This window comes from Pezoporus wallicus, unplaced genomic scaffold (genome assembly GCF_028554395.1).
Source record: "Pezoporus wallicus isolate ANWC-B61680 ecotype Strahan unplaced genomic scaffold, APGP_CSIRO_Pwel_v1 contig_7545, whole genome shotgun sequence".
In the NCBI taxonomy this organism is placed as follows: Eukaryota; Metazoa; Chordata; class Aves; order Psittaciformes; family Psittacidae; genus Pezoporus; species Pezoporus wallicus.
In genome coordinates, this window is record NW_026642398.1 from 1,776,684 (window position 1) to 1,789,833 (window position 13,150).

The 13,150-nt window shown below is 41.5% G+C and overlaps 1 protein-coding gene across 26 annotated transcripts in view; it reads left to right on the top strand.

Annotated features, from left to right (window-relative positions):
* PTK2 (protein tyrosine kinase 2) overlaps nt 1–13,150 on the top strand; it is a 201,516-nt gene that overhangs the window by 123,425 nt on the left and 64,941 nt on the right. For all 26 annotated transcript variants that reach the window (XM_057429733.1, XM_057429734.1, XM_057429741.1 and 23 more), the window contains 5 exons: nt 2,917–2,971; nt 6,159–6,299; nt 7,008–7,085; nt 8,061–8,168; nt 9,484–9,601. In XM_057429733.1, coding sequence (XP_057285716.1) covers nt 2,917–2,971; nt 6,159–6,299; nt 7,008–7,085; nt 8,061–8,168; nt 9,484–9,601 — 500 coding nt within the window. The remainder of the gene's footprint in view (nt 1–2,916; nt 2,972–6,158; nt 6,300–7,007; nt 7,086–8,060; nt 8,169–9,483; nt 9,602–13,150) is intronic.

The following is a 13,150-nucleotide window of genomic DNA, read 5'->3' on the forward strand; positions in this document are numbered from 1 at the left end:
TAATAGCATAAGATGCCATGTAGAATTGGAAAAGTACAGTTGTGCACTTCAAGACGTTATAGTTTATATGTTCTTGAGAGGCAAGATGTGAGTTTATGGGATTTAGCTGGAAGAGACAAAGGATAAAAGCACTTTCAAGTGGCTGTAGATAATTACAAGCCAGTAAGAGTCTGTGAAAGTGCCAGCGATGCCCAAAATGTTCTTATTCAATCTTACCACCTTAAGAGCTTATAAAGGGGTTATCTACATAGGTCATATTTATTTCTCAAGTGAGGCTTTTGGTTTGTTTGAGGTTTTTCACTTGTTTTAGTCCATCTTGAGGCACTTCACCAGCTGAGTGTGATTTTTAAATGGCACTTTTTGCATCTGCTGTGATTGCTCCTAGCCTGGCTTTGTCACACAGCTATTTGATGGATATTTGTCTTTGATCGCATTTTCATACAAGCCCCAATCTGGGTGGGAAATGCTAGATAGAATCAAACTGTTAAGTAGCCTTTAATAGTTGGGCCTTCATGTAATGAAAGAAGAATTTCTTCATGATAAATGTGAAGCCTGTTAGCACAGAACAGGGGTAATTACAAGTACAAAAATGGGAGCTATATGAAGGAACAGCTGCAGCCACAATTTTGTCAAAAGCATGTTAAAGTCTATTATGTTAATCTAACATTACTTTTTTGTTGTAACTTCAATTGAGATGAAAAACAGAAATAAAGATATATGTTCCCTAAAGCTGCTTATCATTCTATGACAAGCGGTATCTGTGTGTAGCTGGTGTTCTATTAATCCTCTTGAAGTTTATACATTAAAAAATGCATTTGCATGTAAGCCCACGAGTGGGATGGAGTAGATGAGGTTAAAAACAAAGCTGTCATAGAACTGCATGAACCAGGATCTTGCTGCTAATTATCTCTTGCTGGCAATCAGAAAACAGATGTCTGAGTTCTTAATGTGGAGGACTGAGTTGGTGTGTGTCCCGAGTTGGCCATGCCACCCCACGCAGTGCAGCTGAAAAGTGGGAAAACATCAGGTTTGAAGGGTTTTGTGTTTAAAACTCTTTGTATGTTCCAATTTCCAACGGTTAATTCTCTTATTTATAGGTACCCAGAGCTTGTTGTTGCCCATGGCATGAAATCTGTATGCTTCTTGTGTTAAATTCTCCTCCAGTAAAGAAATCTGTTTTCACAGTTAAACAGAGGATGAGCTTTATTAACATTATTAGTATTTATTCTTAATTGTTTTATTAAGAGTTGCTTTGTTGTGCTCTGCATAAGTATTTCTGCTGAATTTGTTATCTGTACCAAGGGCTGCTCTACAACTCTCCTTAGTAACAGATCAGCTTGTTGCAGCCTTGTGCTTTGGTAGTTAACATGAGTGATACTGGAGCGATGCAGGGTGCTTCGTCTTCGAACACACCATTTCTCTCTCAAATGCTTAATGTTAAACTAATACATCCCTTGTCAAAATGTCTTTGCATGTTATTGAGATGGTAATAGTGTGTTAGATTTATTTAACCGTGTGGGATGATAAACCTCAGAGCATTTGCATTTGAGAAGAAATGCATCAAAGGAATTAGCATTTATGAAAGTTCTATAATCTTTCAGCTCACTGTCATTGCACAGATGCCAGCATGTGCTGCTGCGTATGAACATTCTCCTTTTAATGAGGATGGTTTTAGTATGTTTTGTGAAGTGGGATATTACTTGTCTTTAAAAATACCCTGGGTTATTATATTGAGTAGGCTTTTTATATTAACTTTAATGTTGGCTTTCTTCTCGTGCCATTAGGTAGCAGTAAATACATACTGTGGCTTTTCTTCCCTTTGCCAAATGTAGAAATTCCACGTGTATCTGTGTGTCTGCTCAAAGCATGCAGTCATGGAAAGCTTGCTCTCATACTTGTTTCAGAAGCAGATAAACATGTTTAAAAGAGATTGTAACATCTTATATGTAAAAGGAAAAGGTCAGGAACACCTTTGAGGGGCAGGAAGCTCCGAGTCCTTTCCTTATTTGCATTTTTCTGCTAGTTTTTCCTTTTTCTCCTGCAGATTTTCTGCTGATACTGTACAAGCAGTACCACAGTCACGCAGCATTCGTTACAGCTGGTTGTACAATGATCTTCTGCACTAACTTCTCTCAGGCGTCTTCCTTGGGGCCAGTCTTTAGTTGTAGTGATCCACACATCAGACATAAGCTGGGTGCAGCACATCTGAGACACACAAGTATTTAATCCTTCCAGCTCTGGCTTTCAAACCAGGGCTGCAGCCCTATCTCGAAGTGTGAAAGTGAGCTTGATGTAATGCAGTTTGCAGAATCCAGGCTTATGGACAGAGTGAAGATCCTGATTTACAGAGGCAAAAAGGGAGGTTTCTTAAATACTCAAAATGAGGAAAAAGTGAGAGTAGGGATTAAAAAAACCCTCTAATTACACTGCTGCAAAGGGTCAAGCAGTAGTGGAACTGCAGTCAATGTGGTTACTGAGGTGATACCACGGAAGTCCTTTCCTTTCTATTGTATCTTCTGGTCTATTCTAATAGAAGTTTTCATGTTGTTCCCTTCTCACCTGACTGTAAGAATATTTTTCCAGTATTCTTTAACTTATTAAAACATGTGCCAGATTTAATTTTAAGACTTTTGTGTGCCCAAGTCAACATTTCACATAATATCCTTTTGAATTTAAAATAGAAGATACCACTGTCCTGCGTTTGCTATGGAGTGGCTCTGGTTACCATTTTAGGAGTATGGCGTTTGTTACTCTGAGATGGTTAAGGTCCTTACTATGAACATCAGTGACTATATTGGATCTGCTAGTTAAAAACTAACACAAACCAAACCCAGACCCAAACCACCCCCCTGAGAATGGGCACTGTAATACTGTCCAGTGGTTGTTACGTTAATGCTCTGTGTGTTTCTGTTTCAGGAAAGATGTTGGTTTAAGAAGGTTTTTCCCGAAGAGTTTGCTAGATTCAGTAAAGGTAATTACAATTCCAGCCAATTGTGGACCACTTACATAAGAAACCTGAAAATTGCACAGTTGTTTTCACCATACAGTCAGAATGGAATTGCTGTGGAGTTGTGCTGTCATGGTATAAAATAGCAAAGCTGTCAGATTGGTAGGCAGGTTATAAATCCCAGTAGCAGAGATGTGCAGTTGGCAGAGCTAAGAGAGTAGCGATATATGTGCCTTACTGAGCACAGGTACACCTCAGCCTCTCAAACCTTATGCACAGAAGTTCAGAACAAGACCTCAAGTCCTTTAGTATCAAATACATGTTTTGTTTTCCTCTTAAAAGTGAAATGAGACTTCTGGAGAAAGAGAAAGGGGACATGAAGGAAAACAGCATCTTTTTAGCAGTAACTCAGTAAACCATATTCTGCCTCCATTGCTCCAGTATCTAACTCATTCAAGGAAGATTGCCAGTAATTTCTACTTAGGTTAATCCTAGCTAAGACTATAAATGTTAGTTGAGTGCCGCTTCCATTGAAGTCCATATGTTCCCGGAATAAAGAATGCAGATTTTTCTCAGCATGCTTTGAAAAGGGGGATTAAGGATGGTCACCAAGTACTTCTACAGCTATAGCTGTCTGATGCGATTGTCTTGGTAAAAATCTCTCTTCACCATTCCTGTGTGAAAGGTATAAATCATAAACTGACATTTTAGTGCTGATTTTGGTAAGCAGGGATAACAGAGTTCAACTTACGGTTTAGGAAGTTTCTAAGTTGTCATTTAAATGAATAAACAGAGAAGGTCTGTTGTGAAGGGCTTTTGTTTCCAGAGACTCCTGAAATCAGCAGCTAATGAAGTCAAGTGGATTTAAGTAATCCCTCTGCATTTTAATTCAAGCAATTATCTGCAACTGTACTCTCTGCTAACGGGAGAAATGGTGGTGAAAGGCTCCAGACATAAAAGAATGAATGACTGTCTCAAAAATGATATTACGGAGCCAGAAAACTGACCAACAAAGGAAATTGCTCTTTAGAAATCATGTGAGAAGAGCAGAAAGAAGTAGCAGGAATTATCAGAAGGGGAAGCTGAGCAGGACCTTGCAAAGCCATGAAAAAAATGTTGGCCATTTCAAGAGGAAAAACAAGGGAAGGAAGAGCAGGTCTGCTTTTTAATGAAAATGAAATCCCTGTGAAAAATAATCTGGGATTGGTTCAATTTATTAACTGACTTGCTTTGTGAAGACCAGTGATTTTGAAGTAGCAGGCAAAGGAGGGCTCCTCGTGCCCATGAAATAGAAAACTAATAGAATCATAGAATGGTTTGGGTTGGAAAGGGCCTTAAGATCATCCAGTTCCAACCCCCTGCCATGGGCAGGGGCACCTCACACTAAACCATGTCACCCAAGGCTCTGTCCAACCTGGCCTTGAACACCACCAGGGATGGAGCATTCACAACCACCCTGGGTAACCCATTCCAGTGCCTCACCACCCTCACAGTAAAGAACTTCTTCCTTATTTCTAACTTGAACTTCCCCTGTTTAAGTTTGAACCCATCACCCTTCGTCCTGTCACTACAGTCCCTAATGAAGAGTCCCTCCCCAACATCCCTATAGGCCCCCTTCAGATACTGGAAGGCTGCTCTGAGGTCTCCATGCAGCCTTCTCCAGGCTGAACAGCCACAACTTTCTCAGCCTATCCTCATACAGGAGGTGCTCCAGCCCCTGATCATCCTTGCAGCCTCCTCTGGACTTGTTCCAACAGTTCCATGTCCTTTTTATGTTGAGGACACCAGAACTGCACACAATACTCCAGGTGAGGTCTCCTGAGAGCAGAGTAGAGGGGTAGGATCACCTCCTTGGACCTGCTGGTCACGCTCCTTTTGATGCAGCCCAGGGTACAGTTGGCTTTCTGGGCTGTGAACACACACTGAAGCCAGCTCATGTTCAGTTTGTCCCTATTAGGTAAAGCTTAGAAGTGTAGTGCACCGGTAATCGGATTGATTAATGTTACACATTAGGAGATGCCAGCTAAACAGAGGATATCATTTTATGTATAGGAAGACCAGAAGGCTGGAAAAAATGGAAATCAAAATAATTTCACCCTGCAAAGTATGAGGTGATTGACAAGGGTTCAAAAATAGAAAATTCAGCTTTGTTTAGGTTGCTCATTAAATAACTAAGGAAGTTGGGAGTTTAAACACATCTGTGTTTTAGCTGATCATAGAATGTCTGTAGGACATAATGTAAAACAAAGTAAGTGCTGTCCTAGCAAGTGTCTAGGGAGGTTTCTCCAGGAGGAAACATTAAAATCATTGGACAGTGCACTATAGCTTATGCATGCTGCAAATAATTCTTTTTATCTGTGTTCAAGAAAGAGTGGGTCAGTCTAATTCAACTACAGAGGAAATGTTCTTGAGTCAACAGGCGTTCCATTTTCATTACTTCAGTAGAGAAGAAACCTTCCTGTGTTTAGCTTAATAAACAGTGCCTTAAAGACAGCACTGCTGCTTGGCCGTGCTCTTTGTGTATCATAGACTCATAGAACAGTTTCGGTTGGAAGGGACCTTAAAGCTCATCAAGTTCCAACCCCCTGCCATGGGCAGGAACACCTTCCACTAGAGCAGCTTGCTCCAAGCCCCTGTATCCAACCTGGCCTTGAATACTGCCAGGGATGGGGCAGCCACAGCTTCTCTGGGCACCCTGTGCCAGCGCCTCAGCACCCTCACAGGGAAGAGCTTCTTCCCAATACCTAATGTAAATCTCCTCCCTGTCAGTTTAAAGCCATTCCCCCTTGTCCAGGCTTTACAGCTACGGCTGTGTCATTACTACCAGGTAAAAGGAAGTTGATTTGCGTTAGTAGAAAGGTGTACGTTGCTGTGGGTTTTTATTAGTGCACAGTTAAGTTGGGAGAAATGAGGAGTCTTGGAAAAATAGTTCCTGTAAAGGTTACATGTTGTCTTTTATTATCATTTATTCAAAAGATGATTAGTTAGATAATCCCTCTATAATCTCTCCAACCCTAACTGTTCTATGTTTCTAATGTATAGCAGAGATAATGTTCTTCCAAGCAGAAGTTAGAAGGCAGAACTGATTCTTACATTCTGAAGCTTCTCTTCTTGGGAATAGTCTGCCTCTGATTGATAAAGAACCTGTCAGGGGTACTCTGAGCCGTGATTAGATTTGAAATAACTGATCTTTGAACATTTTAATACCCAGGCCAAAACACTACGAAAATTAATCCAACAAACGTTTCGACAGTTTGCCAACCTCAACAGAGAAGAAAGTATTCTGAAGTTCTTTGAGATCCTCTCTCCAGTGTACCGATTTGACAAGGAATGCTTCAAGTGTGCTCTTGGTGTAAGTAAGCAAGGGGCCAGTCACCAGAATACATTATGACTAATAGGTGTGCTTAGTCCTGCAGCTCACTGCTTGCTTAGTTCCTGGTTTGATGACGGTGGTTGGATTTCATTAACAACAAAGTGTATTTATTGATTTTACTTAAAACTTTCTCAATTGACTGCTAAAAACTCACCATTCGTTAGTAGGGTGAGAATTGGATGTTATTAAATACTGTTATTGGTGCTTCCGGTGTGAAAATCAAGCAGATTTGAAGGTGGTTTTGTGAGGAAATGAGACCTCTCAGCTGCTGCTGCTTGTCATTTCTCCCCTGATGCCTTTTAATCTCTACCAATTTCATACCAATTTTGAGAAACAGCCTTAACTCTGCAAGCTTTGTGAAAATAGATCCTCGAGTAGAAATTAGAACACGAACATCAGTGTCCATGAGAATAGCAAATACAGGAAGTACATAGTGCTCGTGTAGACCTAAGGTAAAGCACATGGAAATGCACTTTGAGTAGCAGGGATCCCCAGGAAGCGAGTCAGGAGGAGTTTGCCACTTACAAACCTACTTGATTTTGATACATCTTAAATCATTTGAAGAGTTTAAAAGCTTCTAATGATGAATGACTAAAAAGTGCTGTTCTGAAACTGGAGGATAGCTCCATAGCAGGGTCTTGTCTTACTATTGAAATTCTGCCCTGTCTTTCTCCTTTGATTCTCAAGTCAAGCTGGATTATTTCAGTGGAACTGGCAATCGGTCCGGAAGAAGGAATCAGTTACCTTACAGACAAGGGGGCAAATGTAAGTCTGCTTCTGGTTTCTTTTCTCAGTTACTCTCTTTAACAACCATGACCTGTTGTGAACTGAACTTAAAGAGGGAAATGGCAAGTCTTATGTCTGAGTTAAACACAGAAGAGCATCTACAGTCGTTACTCAGATACTAACTCTTGAGTTGGGATCCGAGAAAATGCAGTTGGGTTAAGTAGAGAAACTGTGTCAGCCTTAGCACTGAATTTGGTGGCTGTTGTACCCAGTGAGGTGCTTGCTTGCAGAATGTAAAGCATTAGTAGTGACTTTCTGTTAATAAAACATGCAGCTTATTCTAAATTACTCTTTTTCTTAAGAACGTGTAAAGAAGAGCGTGTTGAATCAGTGTCTGGTATTGCTGGCTCATTTGCTTTACTTTTTACCCCTAATAGCCTTTTCATTACCTGATCTTGACTGTATTACAGTGTTTCCTGTACCCCTCCATGGTGCAAGGAAGTTAGTTCAAAGAGGTTCTTCTAGCAAAACATTTGGGACCTTTACAGTCATGATTTAAGTTGAGCCCATGTCCAATTTCTGTTGTAATTAAGGTAGTGAAAAGGTTTGGAGATCAGGAGTCCTTGCCTAGCCAAGAACGTACCTTACAGCGCTATGGAGAGGCACGTTAGGTATGCTGTGAGCGCAGGTTCCATGTGGTAACCTGTTGAGATTCCAGTCTTGACCTCCAAGAGTTTTTTTCCTACTGTGTACTTCATGTGCTTTAACATGTGTCTGGAATTACTTAACAGTGACCTCTGTAGGCAAGCTTGGTGCTTGGTTTCATTCTGCAGTATTTGTATGTGTCATTGGTCAGAGCCTAATGAAACTGTGGAAGGAAACAGAGGGACAGACTTCTACAGGTGTCATTTGGAGGTCAAAGTCTACCTCTGCTTTTGCAGCATCAGGAATAAAGGCAGAGTATCTTGCTGTAGTTTTGCCCTTTTTCTCACTTTCTCCATTGCCTTTCTGCAGCCAACTCATCTAGCAGACTTCAATCAAGTGCAAACTATTCAGTATTCAAACAGTGAAGACAAAGACAGAAAAGGGATGTTGCAACTCAAGATAGCAGGTGCCCCTGAGGTATGATAGTGACCTTTGTGATAAACTTCCTAGTTTTGGTTTGCCTGGGAAGGGGGGAAGATGAGTATATTCTTAATGAAGATATTCTGTATATTGTACTTTTGTTCTGGTCCATACTGTCAGCATAATGATGGTTTACTAAATGTACACTTCACTTTCGCATGTGCAGGTTTAAGCTGGGGGCTGCTCATCTGTGTATGTGTTCAGAGACTTCAGTTGTTGTTAAACTGCTCCTCCTGCAGTTACAGGCAGTGCTTTAGGTTTTAACATTTTGCATTCTGGGCATTCTGTGGTTGTCTAGTTTTTTATGTCCTTAAAGGGGAAAGGGAAGTTGAGTGTGAGCAGTTGTCATTATTCTAGTCAGATATTTTTGGTGTTTAAATAGAGCTCGTTACATAGAATCATAGAATAGTTAGGGTTGGAAAGGACCTTAAGATCATCAAGTTCCAACCCTCCTGCCATGGAGAGGGACACCTCACACTAAACCATATCACTAGGTTTTGCATATGTGGCTTGTAGACTTTGATATGTGTAAAAGAAGCCTAATGTAAAAATATGAACTCGTAAATCCAACTTAATACCTACTTATGTGTATGATGCTACTTCCTAAAGAGGAAACTGAGCAATTTCACTTTTGTGAAAAAGGGGAAGTATGAAAGAGGGAAAATTTGTTCCCTCGTGTTACATGGAGGCAGAGCTGGAAGTGAAATCGAATCTCTTCCTTGGTCCAGTGCACTGGAAAACAATCACTGTGGTAGGGAAGGATTTAGGACAAGTGGGCAAATCTATGCAGAGGATGATGGATGATGGTGGTATTAAAATCAATAGCATGTCTCTATGTCTCTCGTCTCTTTTTCCACTGTCTGTCTTTTTATGTATTTTTTGCAATTGTGAAGGTTATTTTTTAGGGCAAAGAATAATCTGCTGCCGAAGGGTGGAAGATTGATACCACCTGTAAGAGCTTTAAGGAATAAGTGTCTTCAGAACTATCATAATTCCAGCTGTAAAGCCACAGCAGATGTGGTGAATGAACGGTGCTTGACTGGAAATGTAGCTAGCAAGGCACTTAATAAGCCCAGATTAATATTGCATTTGGGTTTAGGGCTTTATTGGTTGTGCTTTCTGAACCTTGTGTTTTACATTTGGTACATGAAAGGTGAAACAAGAATCTCGTGGTTCTTTACACACGCTTGCAAACTGTAAACAGCAAAATGTGGGTGAGCGGACTTCTGATGCAATGACACAGCTGTCCTACTCAGTGTTTGCAACTGCAATAATACCTCTTTGTTGGTGCCTTGTTTTTTTCCTTCTTCAGCCTCTGACAGTGACAGCGCCATCCTTAACCATTGCAGAGAATATGGCTGACTTGATAGACGGATACTGCCGGCTGGTGAATGGAGCTACGCAATCTTTTATCATCAGGCCACAGAAAGGTAAGGAGGTGTTTCGTTCTGTTAGTTGCTATAGTTGTATCTACTAAGAGATTACTTTGCGCTTGAAAAGAAGACACAAGGTAGCAGCAAACCCCTCACTCGGAGGCTCTTTCAGAGAGATGAACCATGAGGTACTTCTGTTATGAGAAACGCTGATATATTACTCCGTCCAAAATGACTTAATTTGGACTGGTTTTCAGTAATCACTGCTTTACTCTAAACTGAGCTAGTAGAAGTAAATTATAATTAAAGGCACTCCTAACAAGTATATGTTATCTTGAAGTGTGATTTCCTAATACACAAGTGGAAATTCGGAGGTTGGTTAGAATGCATCTGGATATGGTTTTGACTCATTTGACTAGGCATGAGAAGTGTCATGAGGTTTTCTCATGAAATAGAACTAAAGCAGAGATGCTTTTTGTACTATCGATTGATTGTTTTTGTAGCAACCCACAAGCTGGAGGCAGGTGCCACAAGGTGCAGGTGCACTTGGCTTTGAAGAGAGAATTTGAATTAAAATTCATTAGAATTAGTGAATAACATCCAAGCAAAGCTGCTTAAGGCAGAAATTTCCATCTTCCTGTGCTGATCTTTACTTGTAGAAATTCATCCAACTTCTTTGGTTTCTAAACAGTGAATAAACTACTTCCTTCTTCCCTATTTGTAATACAAGAAAGTGCATGAACTGTCCCAGAAGCACTTCAGTCCAGAGTTCACTCCCCTTTTAGCCACGTTTTTCTGCCTTTTTTCTGATCCTTTGCCAGAGTGACTGACCTTAGGCTCCAGCACAAGCACCTTTGTTACAATTTCTGGTAGTCATGCAGCCTTCTCTCTGCACAAAGGAAATTCATCCTCCCTCAACACACACTCAGCTCTTGTGGTGCACAGCTCCATGCTGATGACCCACTGGCACCAAAATTCAACACCAAATAGACAAGCTAGCATCAGTGATAATGCAAGTTTATTGTTTTAAACTACACTAGGCACCAGAAACCAGATTTTCATTCCACCAGACTGCTCTGTACCTGTGAGCAATTGTCTTTTGTGCCTCTTTGTTTCTGAAAGATCATGGTTTGGTGTTTATCACTATCCTTGTTCACTCCCCAAACTTTCCTTCTCATACTCACTGGGTTGGTGGTTTTCAGCCGGAGCTCTAGCAGCCAAAACTGCCACAGTAGCAATCAGGGGCAGTCAAGACGTTCATAAAGGACATGGTCTTGTGAGAGGCATCCCTGCCCATGGCAGGGGGTTGGAACTGAATGATCTTAAGGTCCTTTCCAACCCAAACCATTCTGTGATTCTGTGACATCATTAGGACAGGCTGAGAGAGTTGAGCTGGGTCAGCCTGGAGAAGAGAAGGCTCCTTAAGGGGAGACCTTACAGAAGCTCCAGTGCCTAAAGGAGCTCCAGGAAACCTGGAGAGGGGCTTTGGACAAGGGCCTGTGGGGACAGGACAAGGGAAATGGCTTTAACCTGCCAGAGGGGAGACTGAGATGAGCTCTTAGGCAGAAGCTCTCCCCTGTGAGGGTGCTGAGGCGCTGGCACAGGGTGCCCAGAGAAGCTGTGGCTGCCCCATCCCTGGCAGTGTTCAAGGCCAGGTTGGATACAGGGGCTTGGAGCAACCTGCTCTAGTGGAAGGTGTCCCTGTCCTATGCTGTTGTTACCCACCGTAAGAGCACCTCCCTGGCAAAATCTCTACAGGATTTACTGTGTCCTCTTCAATACTTACTTTTCACGATGCTTACAAGCAGCTGCCACCTAAGGTTAGCAGGGCTGCATGGGTCCTGACTTACTGCTGTAGGTGACAGAAAATGCACCCACTCTATTTGTACTTTTTCTTTCCAGTTCTTGTCCTTCTCTGACATGACTTACCGCTTCGCTGTTATATCATCAGATGTAACGGATGATTTTGCTGTTACATCATCTACACCCACTAAACCCTGTGAAGGGCTAGATCTCTGATTTTATTTTGTTGCACAACTATGCCTTGCACTGTGGGTTGTGGTAGGCATGAATGCAAAATACATCAGTGTATTTAATGGAGTGTGTTCATTTGTGTGATGCTCTTATTGGTGTACTTTAACATCAAGCGAAAGAGCAGTGATTGAGTTCAAGGGACATCACATAGCACTTTGGGAACCCACCTCTTTATGCAAACATGAAGGGACTCCCTCCAGTTAAAACCAGTCGCGGGGCTCTTTTGTCTGAGGTTCCTTTGTGTGAAGTCTCATAGCAATACTCAACACGTTAATTAAACATCTCCTAGGAGAGCTGTCCCCACCATGAGCTGCATTCCCAGATCCCTCCCACAGGGAGCTTTGATTGTATAAAGCACATCAGAAACAAATCATGTAGCAAGGCTTCATCCGAGAGATGTGTTTTCACCTCTCTTTGAGCTTTCCCATCCACTCTTTGTTGTAAATGTACCTGTTTATTGCAAGTCTCCTCATAAATTATCCCTCTTGATTACTAAAAGAGCCTTTGGTTTTTGATATTATCTGTCTTTTTATCCATTAATAATCCAGTTTCTCTTACTTTGGTGAGAGCTCTTGGCAAAGTTTAAGACCTGGGCTGTATTGGTCATATGTCCAATCAATTTGTTGTATTTTCCATAAATGTTTTGGTATACAGGTCTGCTTAAACCAACATGGACATTTTAAACATAATGCCTGTATCCATGATCACACTTAACCCTTTACAGGCAAAGAGCACAACTGAAGCAACGGATTAAAGTTGAAACTGATATTAAATGGCTCTTTACTGATGGAGCTGTGCACTCAGCAGCTTTGCTGTGGTCTTAATTCCAGTGGCTGAATTTTGTATCCATTAATCTCTTGAAAGAAGTTTCACAGGTAACGCAAAGTCGTCAAAATGCTTATAAAAGGCTTAAAAAAACTGGGGAAAACAAACACCTGAGCAACTGAAATAGTTGCTTGATTGTAATTCCTTTATGGAGAACTCACCCTTACATTGAAACATTCCCTTTGAATCCGGGATCTGGAGCTGGGATTACAGGAGTGGTGGAAGGTACTGGATGTCTGTGCCAAGGCTTTGGTAGCTGCAGGGTTGGCTGCTGTGGGAACAGAGGTGGGGCTGCCCTGTGCCTGTCTCAGCTGCCTCCACACCATTCCGCCCTTGCCTCTGAGACACATACATTTGATAACTGTCATTAAAACACACATTCATCGTGCATTCTTTATGGCTTCCACTTATATCAGCAAAAATTCCCAATGTCAAAATCTATAAAGTAACATCATAGAATCATTTGGCCTGGAAAAGACCCTTAAGATCGTAGAGTCCAGCTGTTAATCAAACACTGCCAGGTCCACCACTAAACCATGTCTCGAAGTGCCGCATCTACACCTCTTTTAAATACCTCTAGGGATGGTGACTCCACCACCTCTCTGGGCAGCCTGTTCCAGTGCTTGACAGCCCTATCATCATCACAAAACCCTAAAGAGAAACAGAACAGTTTATACACAGTAAAACTCTCCTTGTCCCATCATCACTTAGAACAGCGCATTCCCAGCACCAGCATGCAAGCTCCCC